General features: G+C 34.8%; 2 protein-coding genes across 3 annotated transcripts; one reads left to right on the forward strand and one right to left on the reverse strand.

Moving 5' to 3' along the window:
* The first annotated feature begins 5,632 nt into the window (after positions 1-5,632).
* On the forward strand, positions 5,633-9,623 carry Lfg (Glutamate NMDA receptor-associated protein 1 lifeguard). 2 transcript variants are annotated; one of them, XM_090162470.1, is made up of 12 exons: positions 5,633-5,771; positions 5,920-6,057; positions 6,125-6,203; positions 6,272-6,325; positions 6,394-6,484; positions 6,569-6,606; positions 6,695-6,740; positions 6,872-6,913; positions 6,979-7,062; positions 7,412-7,459; positions 7,572-7,728; positions 8,918-9,039. In XM_090162470.1, the coding sequence occupies exons 2-11, from the start codon at positions 5,982-5,984 to the stop codon at positions 7,722-7,724; spliced, it is 711 nt and encodes a 236-aa protein (XP_090018596.1). In that variant the 5' UTR covers positions 5,633-5,771; positions 5,920-5,981; the 3' UTR covers positions 7,725-7,728; positions 8,918-9,039. The 2 variants fall into 2 exon arrangements, with proteins under 2 accessions (XP_090018596.1, XP_090018595.1); XM_090162469.1 differs by lacking the exon at positions 7,572-7,728 and having other exon boundaries at positions 8,918-9,623.
* A 677-nt stretch (positions 9,624-10,300) lies between these two features.
* On the reverse strand, positions 10,301-17,686 carry LOC149921075 (methionine--tRNA ligase, cytoplasmic-like). The gene is made up of 21 exons (XM_090163333.1): positions 17,626-17,686; positions 17,370-17,442; positions 17,195-17,264; positions 16,260-16,306; positions 16,036-16,184; positions 15,834-15,965; positions 15,682-15,757; positions 15,275-15,608; positions 14,928-15,044; positions 14,650-14,853; positions 14,497-14,586; positions 14,252-14,438; positions 14,009-14,179; positions 13,724-13,937; positions 13,519-13,652; positions 13,356-13,435; positions 13,038-13,169; positions 12,871-12,975; positions 11,035-11,218; positions 10,723-10,809; positions 10,301-10,663 (listed from the first exon to the last, which is right to left on the reverse strand). The coding sequence occupies exons 3-21, from the start codon at positions 17,239-17,241 to the stop codon at positions 10,409-10,411; spliced, it is 2,745 nt and encodes a 914-aa protein (XP_090019459.1). The 5' UTR covers positions 17,242-17,264; positions 17,370-17,442; positions 17,626-17,686; the 3' UTR covers positions 10,301-10,408.
* Between the last annotated feature and the right edge of the window lie 9,112 nt (positions 17,687-26,798).

Below are 26,798 nucleotides of genomic sequence, written 5' to 3' on the forward strand. Positions count from 1 at the left end.
TAAATCCTGATTGAAATGATTAAATCGTGATTAGTATGATTAAATCGCGATTAGAAATTAGAACGAGAATTAGAATTATTATATTGGTGATTGGAATGAATATAATTATGCGTGATTAGAACGAGCGGATTAGAATAATTCAATATAGAAAGTAGTTCCTATAACAATGTTACCTTAATTACTAATCTGTGATAACTCGTGTTACAAATCTGTGATAACTTGTTACAAAGCTGTGATGTTTTCTGATGTTTAAACAAAATGTGATAAGTTAATTTTTCAATCATTTCAGTCAAACACAATTGCGATAGAGCCATCAATATTAATAATTAATCGTACTTTAGTTTTGATTTTAATTATAAAATCTCGATTCAACCGATTATATTGATTAAATCGTGAATAAAATGATTAAATCTAATTAAAATGATTAAAATTATTCAATCTGATTAAATACTAATTAAGAAAATTAGATCATGATTAGAATGATTAAATGTCGTTTAGATCAATGATTAGATTGATTAAATGGTGATTATATTTTCTAATCTTGATTATATTTTCTAATCTTGATTAGATTTTTTAATCTTGATTACCCTGATTTAATCACGATTACCCTGATTTAATCATTTTACTATGATTAAGACGCACCCAAAATGGAAGTGACCTGCCCCTCGCTAAAATGACGTCATAGGGCTACACTTTTTAACCTGCGAAAAAAACCCAGAACAGGCGAAAAAAACCACCTACTAAAGAACAGATATCGTATTAGTGTTATCTTCGGAAATGTGGTACCGTAGAACTCCGGATAAAACTTTTTAAAGGTTTAGACTATACTACAGTAAAACCCAAAATTAATTAATAGGGCGTGAATCACCAGATATTCTCTATCGCATAGATAACACTTCTATTTTTTCGAGTCAAATGTATAAGAAATAAAAGGTAATTGTCATGGTACATACGTCTTATTTTATTTATTATTTATTTATTTATTTTTATTTACTGTTTATTGCCACTTTTCTATTCGGTGAAGGAAGCGTGTTTTACGTTCACAACGAACGACTATTTCTCATGTAGTCGAAGTAATTGTTGAAAGATCGATTTATTCAATACGCCCATTGCAGAGTTATTTTATGCTTTGGTTGTTTTTATTATGATTACCACATGCATTATATTTAAATACTACATAACATAAGCCATTTTTTGATAAATATATGTATTTTGAAGTCTTAAAATTTTCGTTCTTTTACATCAAAACGAAATTACGCAATTTTGGGTTTTTACATAAGCATACTCATTATCTTCGTAAATAGAGACGTTAGAAATAATTTCTCAAAATGTACACGAATTTATTTTTTCTAGTTGGTTTTGTTATCCTATTCTATCAATTTGATAAACACAATTGATTTTTATCACATTTAAGATTTGTTTTATTTATTTATTATAAAAGTACATAGAAGAACACAAAAATGGCTTTACAGGCAATAAAGATATTCCGCGAGGGAGGTGCCGGGCGGAAAAGTGTTCAACACCGACGCGGCATTACCCCGCTGTATTGCGATTGCTATCCGCTGAGTCAAAAACGCCGTGGAACGCGGCTCCCCGGTAGCTTACCGAATTCGACGACCAATAGAATGGACCAAAGCCAAACCGTCTCGGCCGAAGGAGCCGAGACATTCTATCAAATAAGCAGATCGGACTGTGTCATCGTGGCGCCATTTCTATATGTATTGCTGATTTACTAATTATACAAACTGTCGTCTGCTAGTGGTTCAGCAACGAATCTAGAGATGTAAATCATGGCACGATTTATATACTAACACAGGCTGGACTACTTTACTTATAAAAGGCCCGCTTATGAGCTACAAAGGCAGCCCGAGAAGTGTCCTTCGGTAATTCGTACATGCGCTAACGCAGTGTTGTGTAAAAATTTCATTGGAAGAGCCTTTACACTGAATAATTAAAATATGAACAACAAGATAATATTTAAAGACTGTCTGTCTGCCTTGCAATTTTCTTAACCACAACGCTTCCCCTTGCATTTACGTATACCGCAAAACAGTCCTAATACAAACAAGTGTTACCTTGTAGCCAAGGTTCGTAAAAATGCTTGCTGCACTATATGCCTTGTAGCGAAGGCGATGGTAAAAACTTTGACCTGCGTTGATGAATTTATACCATATGTGGCTCTGGAAATGTACCATCCGCAAAAGAAGTAAGCAGAATGCTCGATCTTGTCCAAATACCTGTTGTGGGTAGGAAAATTTCAAGGCGGACAGAAGAAATCCTAGCCCTTTAAAAGTAAATAGTTAAACCAATTCGCATATTACATACAGGGAAACAAACATTTAGAAACTTCCATGGAGTATAAAATTTTAATTTCGTATTTCTACACTAGATGACGCCAGCGTGGATATTTTGGTGCAAAATTTGAAAAAAAATTATTATATTTATCATATAATTATAATAATTTAAGTGCTATTTCAAGCTGAAAGTTTATATAAAATGTTTTAGAAAATATAGTTATACAAAATTCCAGCTTTTAAATAACGACAATTTAAATTAGACTTTCGCGGGTTTTATCATTTTTGATATTTCTGATTGTGAACTGATGGCGCCATCTAGTAGCAAGTAGATTATTAAACATTTACACACAATGGCGGTACCCCTGTAAAAGGGTCTTCTCCCTTCTTATATGCGTATTGGTGTTCATTTTTCTGAAGTATATCAATAAGAAATCTAGATATTTATATGATAAATATCTTGAAATGAACAAATCTTATACCTAAAAATTTAACATCATAGTTTAAACTTCTTCTATCTTCTACTTTCCGTAAAGGCGAACAAAAGGCCAAAGTTATCCATAATTCAGAAATTTTAGAGCAGATGGCACTCTAGGCGGTTTTTGGAATTTTTAAATACACAACACGTTACCACGCTATCTCCAAAGTTTGATTTCTGTATCGAGGCAGATTTATCTCACTGGGGGGAAGACACGTGTTCGGGGTATAATAACGGAATTTTTCAGGGGCAAGAGAAGTGATCACTCGCGAAATACTGTTGCCCTCTTTTGGCGAAATTCGGAACTATTATAAATAAAATACTGTCTGCTCTCTCGAGAAATATTCAAACATTTTATTTTACGTTTTTAATAAATGTATAAAGTGTTTTTTAATTACTTAAATTGCCAATAGACCTTTAAAAAATCTCACGCCGGCTTGTTTTAAATACACGTGGGGATTCGGTGGTCACGTGACGTTTTGTTTGCCCCTGAAGTCGAAGCCAGCGCGCCCTTATGAGATAATCGCGAATTAACTCCATCTCTAGTTGCTACGGCCTACGGAACGTAAGCGAGAAATGAAAAGCGGCCCGAGAAGTGTCCTTCAGTAATTCGTCGATGGTCCGGCCAACACTCATTGTTGACTTTGCGCGTGTTAGGAGGTGGTGACACCCCTCGTGAGAATGTTACATGAAATAATTAAGTACCCTCTCGCAAAAGATGCAGGTTTCATCATAGAAATCTTATAACATATAATGATTCCGTATAAATACAAAATGGGCTAATTACATTTTCGGAGGTTTCGTCATTATCAGCCAATCACGATTCAAAGAGTGACTACGGCAACGACTCGTTGCCATCTAGTTTGAGTTACAGAAAATAATAATTCGATTAAGGATTACGTCACCTTAAGAACCCGCATTTGATTGGCCCTCGTCAATTGAGTCATGGCCCCCTGTCGGCAGCATTCTAGTTACCTATGAGATTTCTATGTCAATTCGTCATAAGTGTCATTCTTTAGTGTAATGTATTTTTTCTGGGATATAATTACTCTTTCATAAGGTTTTTGTTTATCTAAGTTTCTACAAACATAATAATAAATATAATATTACTTACTTTAAATGTGAAATAACCTTTAAATACAAAGGTTAATACTGCTTCTCCCAAAACTGCCATTGACATTGCCTGCTATTTTAAAAGTTAGGCCTATGTCAGGCCTAGGCTTAAATATCTTCAAAGCGAACCTAAACGAAATCTTATTTATCCTTACATATTCCTTATAATAAGTAAATATGAAATCAAAACTAAACGTTCAAAAAATCTTAACACTATTATTAAATAAAAATTCAAAAACGTTGAAGTGGTTCATGTGAAAAACTCCAGCAAAAACCTATGGGAATTCTGCGAGCTTGGATCGGATGGATCGGGATGGATCCTGTAAAAATCGTCTGAGCTTCTACTATTTTTAACCGCCATGTTATGGCGCTATAGCGGCTTGCCGTAGTCAATGAATAGCCGCTGATTGGCTGAAGCTTAAGCAAAGACTATATAATCATTAGTCGTTGCTACAAAATGTCTTGGCGTCAGGTTCTCCCGTAGACGAGAGTATTCTAGGTAGGACTATAAGATTTCTATGGGTTTCATAGCCGAAAATTTTATATGAATACCAAATAGTTTGATAAATTTAGCTCAAATTTTACCAAATCAAATAGTTTAAATTTATAAATAGAATACTCAGATTTTTCAAATTGAAATTCATTATTTGGAATAGACGCTTCAATAAATATTAAATTAAATCGCAAAGAAGTTCAAGTAATATTTCCGAGAGCCAGGACCTACAAATCACTGTTTATATAGTGCTTATTAAAATAATGGAAAATTTTCACTTTTACGACGGTAGAAAGCGTTCCCTTTTACTCGGGTAGCTTTTATTTAACATATTCAGGCTTGGCAAAAACACGACGTTCAGTTTACAGGTGAAAAGTTTCCACAAGCAATATTTAAACAAGAACTTGCGGGTCCTGGCTCTCGGAAATATTACTTCTTGGCGATTTCCTTTGAAGATGATTTATTTAAGCGCATATTCTAGATTATTAATAACAAATATTCGATTCGTCGGTGCGAATAGCTCTTTATATAAAATACGAGAGGTCACGTCATTACGTTAGATTCATCGTGCAGTTTACGAGAGCGCGCGCATATTTTTTTTTTTTGAGCTCGCGGGAAGACGCATGAGACCCTCTACACGGAAATATTAGGAAGCGCGCGCTCCAAAAAATAACACTTTTTATACACTCATATATGCGTATATATTATTTTATAGAAAGAGCTATAATAGTAAACCTGAAATTTCGCCAAATAATTTGGTCGAATCAAACAGTGACAAATACCTTGCACAGTGCACAGTCCTCTGCTTCACCCTGGGACTTAATTACAAAGTTAGGGGTAGAAATAGCTTTAAACCAAATAGGTTGAATTAATTTAAAAAGATTATAATACTGATTAATATGGGATCCAGCAGTTTTCAGTTTTCGGGTGGCTCTGTTGCAAACAAATTAAAGTTCTTAAACGTTTAAATTGATCACCAAAATAAACTAACATACTCTCAATTTAATTGACTAAACATAATACTGGAATTCTCCCTAGAAAATATTTTGGTCTTACAAACAACATATTAGTATAAGATGATGATGAAACTATATTAAAAATAATAATTAATTTTGAGTAATTAAATTAAGATGGTTTACAAAATAAGGACTATTTTCGCATAGATTTTGAATATTAATATCTTACTGAGACTATTTATACTCGAAAATAGACACGAAGTCACAGGAGTCATCTGATTCTATTTATCGTCTGCAACGTTATCAATACATCCGTAAGCCTAACGCTTCAATTTTTCCAGATTTTTCCTCAAAGGCCAAAATTTAAGTGCTCTTTCTAATTTTTGGCGTTTTAATCATCTTGAAATTTCTGGACATCAGGAATTTGGAATAATTAGGTAATTTTCTAATTAGCGATTTACTTTATTATTATTGATTATTATAAAGTTAACATCTGAATTCTATGACATATACGTTGAAATAATCAATTTTCTTAAAATCAATCACTGAGCTTAAAATAAATCTGAAACGAATTATGTTTTTAAGGGTTCTTTACTAAATATAAAAGATCTGAGTGCTTCAAATTACGAAAACCCTTACAATCAAAAATGAATCAGTATGATTCAGATTCAAACTTCGCTGAAATGGGGATGGATTCCTTTTCGGATAAAGCAGTTAGGAGAGGTCTGTTGTTAAAACTATGGTTTATTTTAAAAATAATCATAAAGTATGAAAATTGTAATTTGACCAGGTTTCATAAGGAAGGTCTATGGCATTTTGTTAGTTCAGCTATCCATCACATTTGCATTTATATGCATGTTTCTCTATGTGTACGTATCCTCGCTAGACAATTAGGAGTGTCTTTAGCACAAATTGATGGTTTATTTTTCATTAACAGTGAAGAAGTCAAATTGTATGCTAGAAACAATCAATGGCTCTTTTGGTTGGCATTGTCCGTAATCAATTAAACATTTAAATCATTTTATAATAAGGTGGTTCTTAGTTTGATATTTTTTATAGCGCTACTGTGATTGTGATGATGATAGTATTAGCTTGCTGCCAAAGTGTACGAAGATTACATCCCTGGAATTTGATATGCCTATTTCTTTTCGTAAGTATAAAACAACAGGAAATTGAATAGTTAAATGACAATGTGTTATTAACCTTTTTATTTCCCTTGTATGTAAATTTTTAGACTTTGGCCGAGTCATTCTTATTAGGCTGTTCGGCAAGGTACGTATTATTACTATAAAAGTAGAAATTTTAAATACAATTAAAAAAAACTAATAAATGGCTCTTAAACTTCTTACCTATTTTGTAGTCGTTTTGACAAATATGAAGTCTTGCTCGCTGTTGGAATTTGTGCTGTAAGAATTTTTCTGATTAAAATTTAATTTAAGCAATTATAGGACTAGTAAGGCTATGATTTATGTAAACTAGATAGTCATTTTAAAACTAAAAACACATCGCCATATTAATTTAACTTGCATTTCTAAAGGCTATATCATTGGCGTTGACTCTCTTTGCGTTCCAAACTAAGGTAAATAATAAATACTAATTATAAAACTGAAATATACTTTTAAATGTTAATTTTCATAATTATAGATCGATTTCACCATGTGTGGAGGCTTTCTGTTTGCTGCTGTGATCATTCTTATGCTGTTTGGCATACTGAGTATCTTTCTACCGGTAAATATTATTCTAGTTTTTTGTTTCACATTTACAACGAAAAACTATTTTCGCAAGTGCTAGAAATACTTTAATGAGATAAATGCCACAAATTAGGATCAGTTTTGTGTTAATCCAGTTTCTCAGCTCCACGCCAGTTCACTTTAACAGTTTATAACTAATTAGCTATATGATTTATAATTTGACTAAATTTTAAGCGCAGGATGAGAAAATACGTTAACATTAGTTAGTGCAAGTACAAAAATAAAAGTTTGCAACTGAAACTAGTTCTAACTAAAAATGGCCAAAGCCTTCACGCCTGATGAAGAAAAAGCTGTGAAAAATCCTAAATTTGCTTTTGTTTTTCAAGGTTCTGAGAGTGTTCTACGCATGTGCCGGAGCTTTGATATTTTCCTTGGTAAGATAGCGTTATTTTTAGCAACAACTAAAATTTTCTTGCAGTATGTGTAAGACAGTTTTTTAAGAGCACAAACTTACTATTTAACTCTTTACACTTCTGCTGCGAATAGTACATCATATTTGACACTCAAATAATGATGGGAGGGAAAAAGTATTCCATAAGTCCTGAAGAATATGTCTTTGCCGCTCTCAACCTTTACGTGGATATTATTATGCTCTTCACGTACATTTTACAAATCATCGGTTATGCTTCCAGCGATTAAGCAGGCTTGTAATTTTAGTAACATTTCAGCACTCGTTTTTGTGCTTTAATATTTGTTTATCTTCTAATATTTTCACTATTCACCAGTTTTTTTGCATAATTCTTTTCTTTTCATTTGTTCAATCGAACCAAAATTCTATATTTGTCACTCTGAGTTAGTTCACGATATACACATATAAACAATCCAGCTCTATTAATGTGCAGATAGTCATTGAATAATGAAAATTAAGATAAGTAACATACCAAAAATAAGTATAACGCTATTCTCTCAATGCTTTTTTAATGATATTCTGTTTCGTCAATGGCCACATAATTCGTAATGTGGCTAAAGACTAATAATACTCCGTTAGTTGTTCATTGTCTTTGAAAACTATTGGATAATAAATGCTGAAAAGTTGTCCCCGTTAGCCTTTTTAACGGAACAACCAAGGCTTATTAAAAATTGAAAGTACGCTTTTAAAAGAAGATAATGCTTCTTGGTAAAAGGGGAATACCTACGATGGCCCTGTGGACTAGACTATTTTATCATGTTTTCTTCTGTACTCCAAACTTGTGCCATCTCAGACAGGTACCGGTGTGGGGCATTTGTTTCTCCCCCTGATGATGGAATCCATTAAAGGGATAACTTCCAAGAGAACAAAATAAAAATTTCCGTAACACAGTTCTGTCGTTCATAATTAAATTTTTATAACAATTGACCTTTAATAAACTAAAACTTGACTAAGGTATGATGACCAATAAAATCTAAGCCTTTATACTTCTTTTAATGACTTTAAATTCTTCTTAGAAGACCTTGGTTCAAAGTTACTGATTTTTAATTTTTCAATGACCCTCTAGTCAAATGGTGCACAAAAACAAATTCATAATTATTAGCACTGGATTGTATTATTAATTCTATTGCGTTTAAAACACTAGTACAAATTTTTGATTTTACGATAATTTAATGAACTTTTAACCAAAATTTCAAGCTTCACTTACAATATTTAGGAACAAAAATAAATTTTTATCTCTAAACCTATTAGTTAAGAGCACCGTATCTTTTTTTCTCCAAATGTTAAATTTTTAGTGTAGTGGAACTAAAAAAATGATAAAACATTTGGAAAATAATTAGTTTACACTTCATTTTTTAATATTCTTTGTTAATAATTTTTTTATACTTATTTTCTTATGGTAACTTTTTGTTTTTCTTTACAGTACTTAATATATGATACACAGTTAATAATGGGTGGAAACCATGCATATTCCATTTCACCTGAAGAACACATTTTTGCTGCGTTAAATCTTTACCTTGATATTATTAATTTGTTTATGTACTTATTAACTATTATCAGCGCTGCAAGAAATTAAAATTTTTCTTGCAAGACCAATAGCTTAGATAGATTTCCTAATATATTTAACAATAGTAATAAAATTATATGCACTATTTAACTAATTAGCCCTTTTAGTTTATATAGAGCAGCCAATATCCACATTTGCCGCTACATAGCTTTATGTAAACTTAAAATTCGATTTTTAAATTATTTTTAATCTCAGTGGAAAAATATTTGTATATATTAGGTTTTTTGTAAATAGCTCTTGATTATTTAATATTACCTGAACGCATTTTTTCAGCACTAAACCGTTACTTGGACATCATTAATTTGTTTGTCAAGTATTGTTAGCGCTGCAAGAGATGAAAGTTATTCTGAAAGAGCATTAGCTTGAGTAGATTTCATTTTTGAATCAAGTAATCAAAATTTAGAAGTACCTTTTAAATAATTTCAAAACTTATCTTGATCAATTCAGTGCAAAAATATGTGTATATAAAGTGTTTGTAAATACAGTTAACAATATAAATATTAAAACTATTTGAGATTGATGTCTTAAAAACCCTACCGAAAAATGTACATAATTTGCTTCAAAGTTTTTATAAAATTCTGCTAAGTAACTTATGAAAGCACCTAATAAATATCATTTTCAAAGTTAAAATTACTCAATCATTATGCTTCGAAACCGTCCTAGCTGATATCCTCATTGAAAATCTCAAAATTTACTTATTTACATCAAAAATTAAGGTTGAATTTCAAAAATACAGATCCACCAAATAGTCTTTGAAGTTGTTCAAGAAACAAACTACTTAATAATTATTATTAATTAAAGTAAAATCCACTATTGCACAAAAACTGCAATAGTAGAATTTACTTTAAAACCTCTTTGTATGTACAAGGCTTAGCCAGTTTTCCACAGACAAACATGTTAAAGTTCCACCAGCTACAATAGGGGATAACCATGCATTTACCTAGACAAGACTAAAGTGAAGTAGAAAATTTATAGAAGGTTGTATAATGTTTTGAAAATTGTGGGCAGAGTAATTTTTTTAACAAAATCTGCACTTTGGGAAAACACCAAATGGAAATATACCAAAGTTTTCACAGTGAGGTGCAACAGAATCATCTCTGAACCAAACAACTTCCACTCGGCTATGAGGAGCCACCGCAAAACTTGCATTAGTTGCTAGAAATATAGGTTCCTACAGACTTTACAACCTAAAAACAATAAACAGTGTTCAAAGCAGCCACAACATTAATTTCATTGATCCAATGACACTTTATACTTCGTTTATTGAATTGTAGGGTAAACTACAGAAAAAGTAAAATGACTTTATGAATTTAATTATCAGTTAGTTTATTTAAATAAATTTACATATTACTTATTTTTCCCCTTTTTATTTTTCTGTGTTTGACTGGGTGGTGGAGTACTACCGCCTATAGCTAACAATTCTTTTTTGAGTCGTAGTAACTCAGCTACTTCAATGTCTATAGCACTTTTCTCAGCTTTCTGAGTCTTGAGTTGCCTAACTTTATCTCCCTGTATAGTAATTTTCTCCTCAACTTCTTTAATTTTCAAAGGATCAGCAACTGGACTTGGTGAAGAGTCTTCTTTTTTTTCCGGTTGAAGTTGCTAATGTATAATATGCAAAATTAAGCACGAGATATCTTTAAAAAAAAATGAGAACCTACCCTTTCGGGGGAATCTTGCTTTCCAGCATATTTTTCCTTCAAACTTTCCATTTCATTCAGTTCAATTTTTTTAAAAAGTGGAATCGGCTGAAAATTTTTAAAAGGAAATAAAAATATTTTGCTGTTTGAAAATAGCAAAGCCTAAAGCAAATAAATTAAACCCTGAACTATAAAATTAATAACACAAGATCGATTAAGAGAACCACCAGGGGTTAGGCGAATAAACCCATAGGCTAGAGGTAATAACCGCCAGTTCTAAATCCTATGTGAATAACCAAAGCCTAAATAGTAAATAATACATAAAATACAAACCTTATTAATAGGATGGCCCTCACTCAAATATTGTGAAAAATATGGAGTAAGAATTTTTTTTTCACATGGGAAATTTAACTGCAACCGGAGTTCTTCAGCAATATTTGGCATGTAAGGGTCCATTAAAATGGATAATAGACAAGACACATTTGCGCTTAAGCCCATCACAGTTCCAGCACGAGCTCTACAAATTAGAAGTATTAACAACAAAGCAAAAATAAAACTTTTAAAAATTAATTTAAGGCTGGGCGAATAACCAAATTAACCGAATAATTCGGTCGAATAACCGTCTCAATATCCGTTTAACACCTCTTTTGGTATTTTATCGTATATTGAATAAAATTTCTATTATCTATATTATAAGGAGCGCTTGGTACGTTGGTCGTCGTCGTACGTCCGAGCTTTCAGGAATGTTTGCATAGTCTGTCACGAAGCCAAAGGCGGGGCGGCGAGGAAAAAGCGACCCGCGGAACAGAGGGAAACCGAGACTGCCTTTCGCAGCGTTACTGAGGCGGTTCGACTATCTATTTTCTCAAAATCTGTCGCCCCTGAGAGTTGGGCCGTGTTTGTCCCAACATGCAATACATTCGAAATTTTCTCTCTGTTTCCGCCGCGAATTTCGGAGGGGGGGGGATTGTATGGGGTAGTTTCAGAAGGACTGCGAGTTTCGGAAACGAGGAGGGAGGGGGGGGGGGGTTTCGGGGTCGTTCCGATTTTAAAAGTCCGGTGGCGCTCTCGGCGTACGTTAGTCCCGTGGCCTTTATGCATTAGCCATTGGATACAGGGGGTTTGGTAGGACTGCGAGTTTGAGTTATTTTTGCGGGGAAAAGGGTACCACGGTAATTATCACATGAGAAAAGCGGAGAGGGGGTATCACGGTAATTATCACATGGGCAAAAGGGGGAGGGGTACCCAGGTAATTATCACATGGGAAAAAGGGGAGGAGGGGCCTTACTGGGGTGGTTCTACTATGGGGAAAAGGGTACCACGGTATTTATAACATGAGAAAAAAGTGGAGGAACAGTAATTATCAAATTTGAAAAATGGGGAGTACCCCGGTAATTATCACATGGGGAAAAGGGGGAGGAAGGGCTTTACTGGGGTGGTTCTACTATAGGGAAAAGGGGAACATGGAAAATATCGCATGGAAAGGGAGAGGGGGCCTTACGGGGGGAGGTCGACTATGGGGTTAAGGGTACCATGGAAATTATCCCATGGAAAAAAAGAGAGGGGGGCCTTACTGAGGTGGTTCGACTATGGGGAAAAGAGTGCCATGGAAATTCTCGCATGGGTAAAAGGGGTTAGGGGGGCATACTGGGGTGGAGTCCCTCGAGACACACAACTAGCTGAGGGCCCGCCTGTAAGGCGGGCTTCTCGGCTAGTTCAGTATATATATTCCTGCCTCCCCAATTGACCTGTGCCACTGCATAGCTGTCTACGGGGAGGGTGAAGCCATAACCTGTCTTGGGGGGGAAGAAATATCTATGGCAGAGCTCTTGCTTGTCGGTTGACCTCTGCGCCCAGTAAAATTCAAATAAAAGAATCTAATGGGCAATTCTATATAAATAATTTACGTCATTGGTCAGTTGGCTGTCAGCAGATTGTTTTATGTCATTAAATAATTCAGTTCTACCATTTAGATATTAAAATTTGAAATATTTAGACTATTAGACCTGTTATTCGATGACTATTCAATAAGGCAGTATTTGCATTACGCCTAACTATTCGGTATTTGGTTGGAAAACTACTATTAGTCTCGGTATTCGATTAGAAAGTTTTTGGGTGTTCGATAGTCTAAAAGTGCTATTCGCCCAGCCTTAAGAGTTATCAAAAAACCTTTGTTTTTCGTCTCCTTTAATAAGCTCCCAAGGCTTATTTGCTTGAATATGTTGATTTCCTAACTTGCTGATAGTTAATATGTGGCGAATACCGTCCCTTAACCTATAATTAGAGTAAGTTTTTATTTTAAATATAGCTATTTAACAAAGTAGATAACAGAATACCTTGTTCTTTCCATTTTTTCAATGTACCCAGTGATTTCTCGTGAAATTTTTGCTAATAATAATTTGTCTTCATCCAAAAGATCAATAACTGGGATCTTACCACCAAAATTATTGTAGATAAACGTAAGTGCTCTAAAAATATAACGAAATTTAATGTAAAACAGAAAAATATAAAAATTACAAAGAGGGAAAAATAAATCGAAACAGTAGCCTAGTTTATGTTTGATTTAAAAAGGGGAGGATTCCCTTATAATAAAACAGGATTTATCTACGCTAACAATTAAACCAAATGGGTTCATAAAAGGAAAAGTCCAGTACCTGTTGGCATAATTTCCAAGATTATTCAGAAGCTCAGAGTTGTTTTTAGTCATAAGATCATACCAACTGAAAACCGTGTCCTTTTAAAAAACAAATATTTAACATTTAAAAACTCTAAAAACATTTGTACGAAAGCATAAGATTTATAATATCTTAATCAAACCTGTGATTCTGGACGAAGAAACAATAGGTAAAACCTAAATATATCAGCTGGGATTCCGGTATCTTGGGCGTCGTTTCCAAAAACTCCGATGCCCCTACTCTTGGAAAATTTAGTATCTTCATAGTTCAAATATTCTAAAAAGTAATTACAAAATATTAGGCCTAGAAAGAATTTACTGTAATTGAAATATAAAATGAACACTTACCAACAGCAGCTAGGTTTCCAACTGTCGTAAAATTATCATTAGCTCCAAGGCAACTTGAAGGAAAAATTATACCATGAAATGGCACATTATCTTTTGCCATAAATTGATACAAATTAACATCTTCGGGATTCTTCCACCACTTCTCCCACTCTGGCGTGTATGCAGCAGTCATAGAAAGGTAACCAATTGGTGCGTCAAACCACACATAAAACACCTTGGAAAATATTAACACAATAGGATGGTAAAAACCTAAATAAATTGAAATTTATAGTTTTAGGAACTCACCTTGTTCGTAAAGCCTTCGAGGGGTACTGGAGTTCCCCATTTCAAATCACGTGTTATAGCCCTTGGCTTCAAACCATCCTTCAGCCAGGCATAGCAGATAACTTTAGCCGTATGCGACCAATCCCCAGTTGCGGTAACGTCATCTAACCACTCTTTCAGAAGAGGTTCAAGCTGTAAATAAGCGGTCAACAATATTCAACAAAATAACAATGGCAGTAGAATTTATTTAAATTTTAGGCATACCTTTGGCAAATCTAAAAACAAATGTTTTGAAGATTTTAGCTTTGGTTCATGATTGCATACTTTACAGCGAGGTTTGATCAGTTCAATTGGATTAATGAGCTTCTGACATTTGTCACATTGGTCTCCACGTGCATCATCATAACCACAAAAAGGGCAAATTCCTTCAACAAAACGATCAGCTAAGAACCTGAAAATATTCTTATTATGACAAGATTTGTCTATTACTAGGGGAGTAAATAACTTACCGACTGCAGCTGTCACAAAACAGTTGTTCCGTTGTATCTGTAAGAACATATCCCGCATTGTACAGTTTCCAAAACATATCTTGACAAATTCTATTTTCAAAATAAAGTTTATGTTCAAAAATAACACAGGTAAATTTTAGTTAAGACAGCTACTTTGTCTGATGCTCAGTACTCGTTCTTCCAAAGTGGTCAAAAGAAATACTGAACCAATCGTAGATTTCTTTGTGGAGCTTGTTATATTTAGTACATATTTCTGCTGGGGTGGTTTTCTCTTCCAAAGCTTTGGTCTCCGTTGCAGTGCCATACTCATCAGTACCACAAATGTAAATTGTGTTATACTGCCTAAGCCGACAGTACCTTAATTTTTTTTTAAATGGTTAACCACTTTACTACAATTTATAACGATGCTAATACTAAGAATCAAAATATACCTAGCAAATACATCCGCACTAAGAACAGCACCAATTATATTTCCCAGATGAGGAACATTGTTGACATATGGTAAGGCACTCGTTATAAGAATATTCCTTTCTCCTTTTACTGGAAGCCTACAAAATTCAAAATATCCACACTAAAAAAAAACAGTTGTAAGATCCAAAATTTATAGATTGTCCAGCATTTACAGAAAGGAATTGTGTACCACAAACTAGTTAATGTACCACAAAATAAAATTTATCATATAAATTATTAATATGTGCCATAAACATAAAATTAATGTACCATAAAAATAAAATTGATGTACCATAAAATGAGAGAAATTACAGAAGTAAATACTTACACAGGACAATTAACAGGACGCCTTGTTCCATCAGGTCTATTAGTTGCTGACCAAGATTTTAATGAAGCAATAATTTCTTCTTGAGTAACAGCTGTTTCAGTCTCATCATCATTTGCAGGACTACTCAACTCGTTATGAGTTATCGATGACGATTGAGCTGTACAATTAGATGCCAAAGCTCCAATGGATAATGGCAGTGAAATTTTTGATAAAACCTCCTTAATAGAATTCCTATCTTTATCTTTCAAAATGCTCTTTATTGCTTGTTGAGCTGAATCTGACTTTTCAACATCATTGTACCAAGATGACAAATTTGAATACTGCTCTAAAAATTCTAAAACAATCACAGATAAAAACCATTTAAATACATTCATAGAAACTGATAATATGCGGCATTTTTTTAAAACCTTTTTTAAGCTTGGCATCGCTACTAAATATATATAGAGTTGACCAAATAATAACATCCACTAGGGAGGGATTGGTCTATAAAACACAGAGTTTGGTTATTCACCTCAGTTAAGATAAAAATAGGTGCAACCCTTAAAACTAATTATAATACCTTGTTAAAGAATGATTTGTCATTTATTAACTGAGTATCTAAATGCTTAAGGCATTGATGAAGTCCGGTTTTCACATTTTCAGGGATTTTATTGGATCCGAAAGAGCTCTGGACAAGATTAACGACATATGGCTACAAAAAATAAAAAAGGTTGTAAATGACAAAAGATAATTCACTACTACTAAAAATAAATTATTTTTACCCCTCCAATCACCGGAAGTGAAGAAAATTTTGATATTTTCAAAAGAAATACTGGTACTGATTTTATCATTAATAATCTACGTTCAGATGAGGGCTTAGTGTATAAAATTTTCACAAAATCCACAGAAACTTTATTTAACGGAGAATATCCTACAAACCATACAAAAAACCTCTTGTATTTTACATGATGTACATTAGGCCTATAATAGTAAGATTAGTTCTTACCAAATGTTCGTGTTCTAACTGAAAAATATGGTTTTTTGCAATTTAGACTGTAAAAATATTTCACCAAATTAATTAAATTTATGCACTACAGGCATTATCTACTGAATTTCTTATATTTTCCCAAAAAAAGCTACAAATGTGAACACTCAACGAAAAAAAATTAATACCTAAACCCTATGCCTTTCAGTATGGCAAAACTGTATAATAATTTGACATTAAATACTACTAAGATAAATAAATGGATATTAGTTATTTGATGCACATTTTTTACAACTTTTTTCATTTGATAATTCTGAGTCATAATATTTCTGTTGTAAGTTCGTTTCAGACATAGGAATAGACATACGAAATGCAATACTTTAAATATATTAACTAGAGTGTTAAGTCCATGGAAAATTACCAATGCCTTTTTTCCTGAAAACTTCCCATATTTTTGGCATTTTCACCTCATTTTGTCAAATTCAAAAATAAAACTAAGCCCCTAGACTAGTCTAGAATAAAAACCCCTTAAAAGTAATTGGATGTTTCAATTTTTTATTTTAACGATAAAAGAAAAGTGAAAAATTAACAACTCTAATATTAACAATCAAAATACGGTGCTCGTAAGGTAGCCTCGTATTACATTTTTAAGATAATAGATGTTTTTAAATTTAAAAATTATAATATTAAATTGTTGCAGTAAGGCTTATTTTACTTACTTGGAAATAGAATTTCCAGTAGAATAACACCAGTGTTGTTTCACCGATGGCCTAAGTTAAGGTAAGCCTCATGTTTTAATTATCACTGCCAACTAATTCCAATGACTATAGAAGTATAATATCAAATATTTCAAGATTTTATATGAAGGGGACGCATTTAATACTTTTTAGGAATTATTTAATAAAGCCAGTACCAATATTCTTACGCGTGAAAATGTGACACAAATTGAATATTACCAGAAGAACAGTGTTCTCCCATTCCAAACACTCATCAGTTTTCTCATTTTGTTTACTTGCAAATATGCACCTATTTAAATGTAAAATATAATTGTCAAAATTGGAAAAAAAAATGTATTCGAAAAATGGTGTAAAAAATGGTTAAGCCATAACCAAAAGTGGCTATGTAACTTACTTGCAAATATTGTTAGAAGAAAATAAGAAATGTCCAGGAAGAATTTCGATGAAAGGAATGCTCTTTTGCACACCTTAAAACAAAGTAAAAAAAATTGGAACCCAAATAAATAAATAAGTGGGGGAGACACTTGGGTGGAGTCAAAGCTATGAACACGCAGCCCCCTTGTATACAGCACTGAACCGGCACCAGCTTCTGAGTCCATGTTCTGACTCTTCAACCAAATAAATCTCAAAACCGATTCAGCCATAATTACATGAAGTTTTAGCCTTTGGTGTTTCAAATACCGTCGAAACTTTCTTAATTTGAGATGCAAAAGCAATTTTAAGCGCTAAAATATTGTGCGACTCTGAATAAACTATCATTTTAAAGATCCAAGGGAAATCTAATCCAATTATCTAATACAATCTACCGTAAGCCTTACGCAAGTCTGTTTCAATTTTCACGTGGCTACCTAAACCATAGATATCGAAAATAAGTAGAGACATAGACCCAATGAAATCTGAGGGTTTGTTCCACGGTGGCGCTATACCCCTACGCGAGCTATGCGTTATAGGCAAGAACACACGTGGCGCCACAAACGGCCATGATGGGCCATCTTGCAAAAGTCGGCTTGGCTAGAATGTTACGTCATAATTATAGCCAAAATAGGCGTGGTTAGCCGATTGGCGATTCTAGCTAGAGATGAACTTCTTTCTTAAGACCAATTTGCGATTTAAATAGAAATAAATTGATAAAGTAGTTAGCTAATTATTAAATTTTAAGTGTAACCCCACCCCAACACTTAAGAAATTTCATGCTTAGAGCAATCTTCATTTCACAGAGCCTTAACAGACTTATAAACTATTTAATTTCAGTACCGAAATAGTTTGTACCGATGAAGTCGGCCATCTTGGAAAATGGCCGTCATTTCTTATGGCGTTTTCCATTGGGACTGCTCCGAGCGTGATCCGGATTTGCCTTCTACGTCATCGCTCTACCACGGAGAACTCCGCTAGGTGCTCGGAGGACTAGACTTCCAGCCCTCCCAATGGAATACGAATTTTTCTCGGAGTCACTTTGCTTAAAAATTGCTCTTTTTTGGTTGCCCCGTCCCTCGAGTTGGGGCAGCTCGGATCAATCCGCGAGGGAGCAACAGTGCCAATGGAAGACGTGCCTCCTTTTTGGAGTTGCCCTTTTTGTCCCAATGGAACACGTTTTATATTTAGGAGCGCTCAGAGGACTCCAATGGAAAACGCCAGAACGCGTTGCAAAAGTATAATTTTCAACTCGACTAGCGATAAATATTTCTGGCCCATTGGCAACTGGTCTAACCCACTCGCCAATCGGCGAGAACGGGAAAAATGGTGGAATATTTGTCAATACTGGATTTAGGCGGGTTTTTTAATCGTGAAAACGAAGCTGGAGAAGCTGTTTTAAGACGTAGCAGAGTACAACATATACGTCAAAATCCATTGGAATTTGATGAAAAAGAGTTTTTAGAGTATTACCGACTACCAAAACCCGTATTTATGAAGTCAGGGAATGAACTACGACTCGATCTTGAGCCTGAAGGGTTGAGGGTTCGACCACCGTTGCGTTCTGCAACTCTGGTATTTTTTCCACACCCTATATTTCGATTTGTTAAACCTTGTCTGACTTCCAGACCAGAAATGACTGCCTTTTTTTTCTCTTTCATTATAATTTGGTTGATATAATTCCCGCGGTGCCATCATTATTTACGTTTCAACCACCAAACTACACAAAATTATCAAAAATTCTTGAAAGCAAACTTCACTAAAGATCATTTTCACCCAAGGTTCGTAAAAGAAAAGCACTATATTGATTTTCACCGAGTTCACGAAAGCCGTTTCTAGTCTGCCTAAAAAACTCGCGATTTACCGCGAAAATAGGACCCTCCTATTGGTTATAAAGTGGGCGGGGCGTAATTTCGGCTCGCACTTCGGAGACTTTTGCAACCGATTTTTTTCTAGCTCGCCAATCGATCTAGCCGATTTGCGATTTCTAGCCGATGGGCTAGAAATCTGGCTAGGACTTTTGCAACGGACCCTTTGAAACTAAACTCCCTTTATAGTAACCAGCTGGGCTCTATGACGTCATTGCAGAATGTCGAAATTTCGAGAGAAAAAAGGTAAATTTACCACTATTTTTCAAGATTAAATACAACTATCAATCGTAATAATATATTTCTGATAGACTTTCATTGCATACAATATTGTCCTTGGAATATGATTCTTGTGGTAAGTTTTCTTCGAACAGCTTCTTTTGACTATCGTTGATGTATCTGCTGATTTTTCTTTATCTTATATTTACAAGTATCCTATGGGGACTTTCCAATGGCTGTTCATAGCGGCAAAGATAATTTAAACTCGTACCATAGATTCGAAATCACTCTCTCGCGCGTTGCCGATAGCGTTTACCCACTTCCCGCCGGAACTCGGAAACAATTCGCTCCATGGTTTGCGCCTTACCGCAACCACGGCCAACTTCGATCACGCGCTGTGCCACAACCGATGGAGCCCGGTCACGTGCCGGAAAAGGGTAAACGCTTCGTAACAAAACCGTCAATGGGAAAGCTCTCAGTATTCGAATCTAGGGTACGATTTTAAATTATCTTTGATAGCGGTAATGAGACAAAATCCCCCCCGGACAAAATCCTCCTGGACCAAAACCCCCCCAAAAATCCCTCCAGACAAAAACCCCCCGCTGCCGGACAAAATCCCCCCAAAAGTAAGAAAGAAGACGTACAACGGTAAGAATACACGACTACGGTTACATGGGGCTCTGAACCTCGACGTAAGGGAACGTCGACTTTCGACGAACGTCGACGTTCCGAAAAGGGGAGTGGTTACATCATACATGATCGTCGTTTCAAAAAATACTTCGGATTTTTCCCTCCAAAACAGGGTATTTTGGCACTCCTTAAAAATATGCTTTACTTGCGTTTTATTAGTATATAATTTTATGTAAAGTTTCTATTGCTATTCAATTATAAAATAATACATTTTTAAATATAAATATATCAAGTATTTCATATAATAATAATATATAAAATGACATCTTTCATACGTTGATTAATTTATTATATAAATTAATTATAAATTATGTTCATTATATTTTCAGTATAATTTAAAAAGTTTCATAAATTATAAATTGCAATTTGTAGAAACTTTAGTAAATTGTTTCGAAATATTTGAAATTATTTATAAATTAATAGGAAATAAAATTAACTATATAAAATAATATTTATATAATTATTATATAAATATAAAAATAAATATAAATAAATATAAAAAAACTTTAATTAAAACGAATTTATTTCGGAACAGTCGGATATGCGGTAGGAAAAATCCCTACTGGCCAAGGAAACGTCGTCGTAAAGAGGTTACATGCAGCGCCGAACGTCGACGTAAGGCGTTAAATCGACGGTTCGAGGTAGTTTTCGTTAAGTCGACGTATCTCTCCGAACGTCGACGTTCGTGCGGATACATGAGAAAAATAAACGTCGACGTTTCCCTACGTCGACACTCCGAGCTCCATGTAACCGTAGTCACACAATCCTTCTAATTTGTTAAGTTTGTTTGAGCTATTCACAGCAACCTGCAACGCCGGTATCACAACCAATATATATCCACGACCACACATAATTGTATTTACACCTATTTGTTACTTCAGGTCATACGTTGTAAGCATAGCGTATTACTCCTATAAGTGTCACACTTATTTGTTACTTCAGGTCATACGTTGCAAGCATCACGTACTGCTCCGATAAGTGTCACACTTATTTGTTACTTTTGGTCATATTAGAACGGCCTCACTGTACGTGAGACTAATACACACAAATCCTTAGGATTGTGTGTAAAAACGAATTAATGGTTTTCGGTGCTGGGAGGCTATTCTCTAATTTATCTCGATCTCACTCTCGATGTCGACTCGAAGTCGATCTCGAAGGCGATCACTTCGATCGAGAAGTCATTTCTCGATAAACGCTCGACTTCGAAGTGATACATCTCGACTCTCGACAAGCGAGTAGACCACGTGGGTTCTACATATTTCCGGTTGTAATCGCGCATAGGCTCTCTATTTTCCGACCAATAAGAATACACCATCACAAAAACAGCGGATTACAAACGCCCATGTTTTATAGTTTAGAGAAAGGATATTTATTTTCATTGTAACACTGCAGTATATATTTAAAGTCCCAATAGAGCTCGGCGAAACAGCTAAATTAACCGCTAAAGTTTTGATTAACCATAAAAATTACGATTAACTGTTTATCCATGGATATTATCCACGGCTATATAGCAATTTAACATGTAAAATAATCGGGTTTTTTTCGGATAATTTTCGTTTGTGGATAAAAATGAATAAAGTTATTATTTCTTATCCAAACGCCGAGCTCTAAGTCCAAAGGATTTATTGTTTGGTCTCTTATAACTCTTTATCTTTGAAAATTACATCTATTATCAAAAGTAAATAGGGGGAGAAAGTCTGGCACTTGAGGGGTAAAATTTTTGGGCTTCGGAAATAACTTCCCCCTCGCCTCTTTACAGGGACACAAAGGTATCGGTTGTACTCCGCCACGATGAAAAATAGTTCTCTATAAAATACGTGAATATTAAACTTTTGCTTTCGATAATTTGGTTAATTTAGTTCCTAAATAAAGTAGATATATGATAGAAACTAAAATGCGACATTTTAAAAATAATAACACGACTTTTGAAAAGTAATCAACCGTAACTAGAATAACGCTCGCTTAAGTCGTGGAGAGCGTGGCGCCTTCTAAGAGCAGAGATCGGGACTAATTGGTAAATCTACGATGTTAAGGCCTAACAATTTGCAAGTTTAACTGAAATAATAGCTACGAGCTTTTTTTGTTTATTTTACAATTGATATAGTAATTATTAATTAAAATCAACCGTTATCGAAGGAAATAATGGTCAGCATTTGACAGAGAGACTATTTGAAATCGCGAGGCGGTGACATGGTTGCCAGGGAATAAAATTCAAAATTTTTATCTTGAGCGCGGACCGGAATACTACAAATGCACTACTTCGCGCGTAATGTGCTATCCTTATTGGTTAGAAATATCACGTGATCACTAGCTCTTCAAAAAGGGTGTCCAGCATGGTGGAAGGTAAAATCTGAAGCCAGTGATAGACTTTCTCCCCCTATTTACTTTTGCTATTATCGATTTCTAAGGCTATATTTAACAATACAAGCCGAGCTATAGCAAGCGCCATTGCTTTTTTCCCTAAGAAAGACGGTTTGGGTAGTGGTAGCTTTTTGGCAACACGGGAGAAGGGGGGGGGGGAGGTAGTTAAAAAGAACTACTAGCTCGATGATTGGTTAAAACCTCTGTCGGACACGACGAGATCGACTTCGAGAAGTCCATCGAATTCGAGTAGCATTTTTCTACAAATATTTTATAGAATAGCGTTTTTCGACATCTCGTGAGAGCGATTCGAGATCGAGAGAGAATAGGGTCCCTGGTGCAGCACGAATCATCTCGGGAATCTAGGTTTTTTACCATAAGTAACATAATACCCCTAAGTATGACATTAGGAAAATGTTCTACTACATCCTTTCTTCACAGTGACGTCCAAAATTTTTCGAAATAGCGTCACTCGGTAGCGGCGGCAGGAACTAATCTAACCCAACTTCCGGGAACGCGATTCCCGTGGTTTTGAAAACAGTCATTTTTAAGCTTAAGGCTTGATCGTCATTGATAGCCTTTTATGAAGTTTTCAAATCGGAGCCCTCGAAGTTGGGCAAATGCCCAATTTACTATTTTCGGTGGTTTCGCTTTGTGTGGTAGATATTTTATTTACAATTAAGTCCGATAACGTTAAAATATTATAGGATAGGTTAGGATTCAGCGGCCTTCAACTTCGGTTATATCAGTAAATATTAAATTTAAGAATAGTTTTCAGTGTAATTTACGGGACCCCAATTTTCGTGGTTTTATATTTTCGCCTAAAAATCTACATACAGTTCCGTAATTTAAGTCAATTTTCATGAAAGTTATATTTTTGAATAGCTGTGGTTTACATATAACCTAGAGTTGCAAATACTTTCCTTAATTTTAATTCTAAGTAAGGTTTTTTGGGCAGCGTATACGGACCCCCGCAATTTCCAACATTGTAAATCCCCGTGTTTATAGAGGTCTACGCGCCCGTTTCCCTCTGGCGTTTTTCAAGGCCGCTCAGAGTGCGCCGCGCTTTCAACGTATGACCAGAAGTAACAATTAAGTATGACACTGATAAAACTAGTGTTTTTGTCGTATAACCAGAATAAATAAGTGTGACATTCAACGGCTGACTAGTAGTAACAAATAAGTGTGATCAGAAATAAAAAATAAGAGTGACACTGATCGAAGGAAGCTTCGATGCTTTCAAAGTATGACTAGAAGTAACAAATAAGTGTAAATACAATTATGTGTAACCGTGGAGATATTGGTTGCTGTGAATAGCTCAAACAAACTTAACACATTAGAGAGTTGTGTGTAATTTTTTTCGGAAAGGGTCATATTTAAAAACAAAAGCTTTATCTTTTCCGACTTCTAACGGGAACAGAGGAAAAATACAATAATGGGAACTGATTTTCTGAGCTCTGTTGGTAGAAACGTTGTACGCTAAATATTAAATGCTGTTTAAAATAAGGATATTTCAAATGCAATAAAATTCTTGCATATACTTTTGGCTTAATAATTTTTTTAATTGCATATTTTTTTCTTACATTCGGGTTTTCTTCTAGTTTTAAATATTTATAAAATGTGGTGATGTTTCTTTACCACAAAATATACCACCTTTTCCGAACTATTGCTATTTAAATTTATTTTCCCACTACAAAAAATGCCAGCTTTTCCAAAATATTGATATTTACATTTAGTTTTTACCATAAAAAAATGCCAGCTTTTCCAAAATATTAATATTTACATTTAGTTTTTACCATAAAAATGTCAGCTTTTCCATAATATTTATACTTACATTTAGGTTTTACCATAAAAAATATAGCTATTTTTAGTTTCAACTACTAACATGCTACCTTTTTATACAATATTTCTATTAAAATTTAGGTTAGGTTAGGTTAATTTGTCCGTTACCGTAAGTGTACATAAGCTTTTAATCTGAAAACAGATACTACATTTTGATCTTAGCGACACAGCCGAGAACCATGAAAATTCGGATTTCATTTCTGTAATATTATATCCCGACAACCAATATACTGCTTAGACCTACAAGACCCCATTAAATATAAAATATAATATAGGGATAGTTTCCTAAGGTATTAAAAACGAAAAAACAATACCCGTCCGGTACAAAATAGAATATAATAAAAAAACGCAGATTCCCGAGATGATTCGTGCTGCACTAGCACCGAAAACCATTAATTCGTGTTTTCTTACTTTTGAGGGTATTTTGTCCGGCAGTGGGGGGATTTTGTCCGGGGGTTCTGTTCCATAATCTTTAATAGCCACAGCCATAAATACAAGGGCTGATGTTGCAATTTCGTCAGTGTCTTGAGTTAACGAATCCGGAAAATTCATTTCCTTTCCATTCAGTATGCTTCTTGATTGACGTTTCATCAATAGATAATGCTATTAAAAGTTGATGATCTGATTTGTCACTCTCATTTTTAATGCAGTTAAAACTTTCAGCTGTGAAGTCAGGTTGGACCGATTTTGTGTATACATTCTCAAGAAATCGTATACTTTCGGAGAATAAAAATGAACTGTCATGGCAAAGCTTCGAAGTAACTGAGGGAATTGCTGTTTCTTTATTCTTCAATCCAGTTTGGTGTAAAAATTTAAACAGTTCTATTGAAGTTGGACGAAATATTTCGTCCATACTGACTACAAATTTTAAATAACATTAATCACGGAATATTAATTATTAGGGCAACTATTTTCTTCTGAATATTCTTTATCTGAGGATGACGCTTCTAACTCGAGTGTCGAGACCATAGAACGTTTCATATTGGACATCCGATGACGTTTTTGGGAATTTTATGTTTTTGTGCAACAGTAGGTGCTAGATGTATTAATCTCGAGTGTCTCCGAACTGACAAAATCATTATATTAGCTGTATTATTATTATTATTATTGAGTGGGGTGGCAAGCCAAGCACTTCGACCCGAGGTCCATTGTGCATCCCCAAACCAGATGACTTAAGTAAGTCCTATTTCTGACACAAAGCTTAATGTCTGCCTAGTCATGATGTTAGAAACGTCATGCGTCTCCAACTGGTGCATACCCAAATGCTCAAACCTCTGGGCCGCATAGTAATCGCAGCTACAGAGTACATGTGAGGCAGTTTCCTCCTCAGATAGACAAGCTCTGCAGATCGGGTTATCGCTGACCCCAATAAGAGTTAAATGTCTATTTAGATGGCAATGACCTGTAAGTAGGCCAATGACCACCCTAATACTACAGTAGCGGCGCTAAGGGTGGGCTGAAGTGGGCTTTAGCCCCCCTGCATTTCCGAGAGGGGCCACATATTTATATTAAAGGGGCCACAAATTTATAATTAAGAGGCCACATATTTTAATTTATGAATTTTCTTTATCTCTAGAAATTTGTTTTATTGCCTTTCAAAATCAATTTGTTTACTCAATAAGATAGTAGACCATAAACAGATACATTCAATTTCCGCTCCCTTCCTCCCGAAAGTTGAATGGACAATAGAAATAAAAGAAAGGAAATTTATGGAAATACCCCGGGCATGTACGTGTCCCCTCCAGGTCGGATACAAGGTCATATAGGGGTCCAGTAAACCCGACGAGAGCCGCAACAAGAAAACGACCTTGCTCTTCTCGCTTCCTGAAAAATGTATAAGGGGTCACTAAATTTGTAAAATGGAGTGAAGCTACACTCCATGGTTGTAAGGGCCACAAAATAATTAGCCCACCTGTGAAAAAACCTTAGCGCCGCTACTGTAATACTAGCTCTAGAGAGCGAGAGTAATTCTCTGGCCGTTGACCCTCCATCTCAAACTATTGTCTGAGTTGACGATCTGGCATAAACTTGGAGATCAAGCCGCGTACAAGTCCCCGGGGGATGGGGAGAGCAAGTTCCGGCCGAATGAACCTAGCCCTTATACCTTCCTTGGCCAAGGCGTCGGCCCTTTCGTTCCCAAGATGCCCCTTATGCCCAGGTACGCAATAAAGTTTAACTTTATTGTGCATCCCAAGAGCAAAGAGGAGATCTAAGTTGCTAGAATCCAGTTTAGAAATAATACTATACTGGCTGAGAGCTCTAAGTGCGGCTTGGCTATCCAAATAAATCTGGATAACCTTCAAATGATACCCCTGATGTAAACAATAAGCAACACAGGAGCAGATAGCAAAATTTCTGCCTGGAATACACTAGTGTGTATCCCTAGGCTTTCATAAAAGCCAAATTTATTAGTAAGGCAATACACCCCCACA

This window comes from Leiobunum rupestre, chromosome 11, assembly GCF_980474605.1.
Source record: "Leiobunum rupestre chromosome 11, qqLeiRupe1.1.hap1, whole genome shotgun sequence".
In the NCBI taxonomy this organism is placed as follows: domain Eukaryota; kingdom Metazoa; phylum Arthropoda; class Arachnida; order Opiliones; family Sclerosomatidae; genus Leiobunum; species Leiobunum rupestre.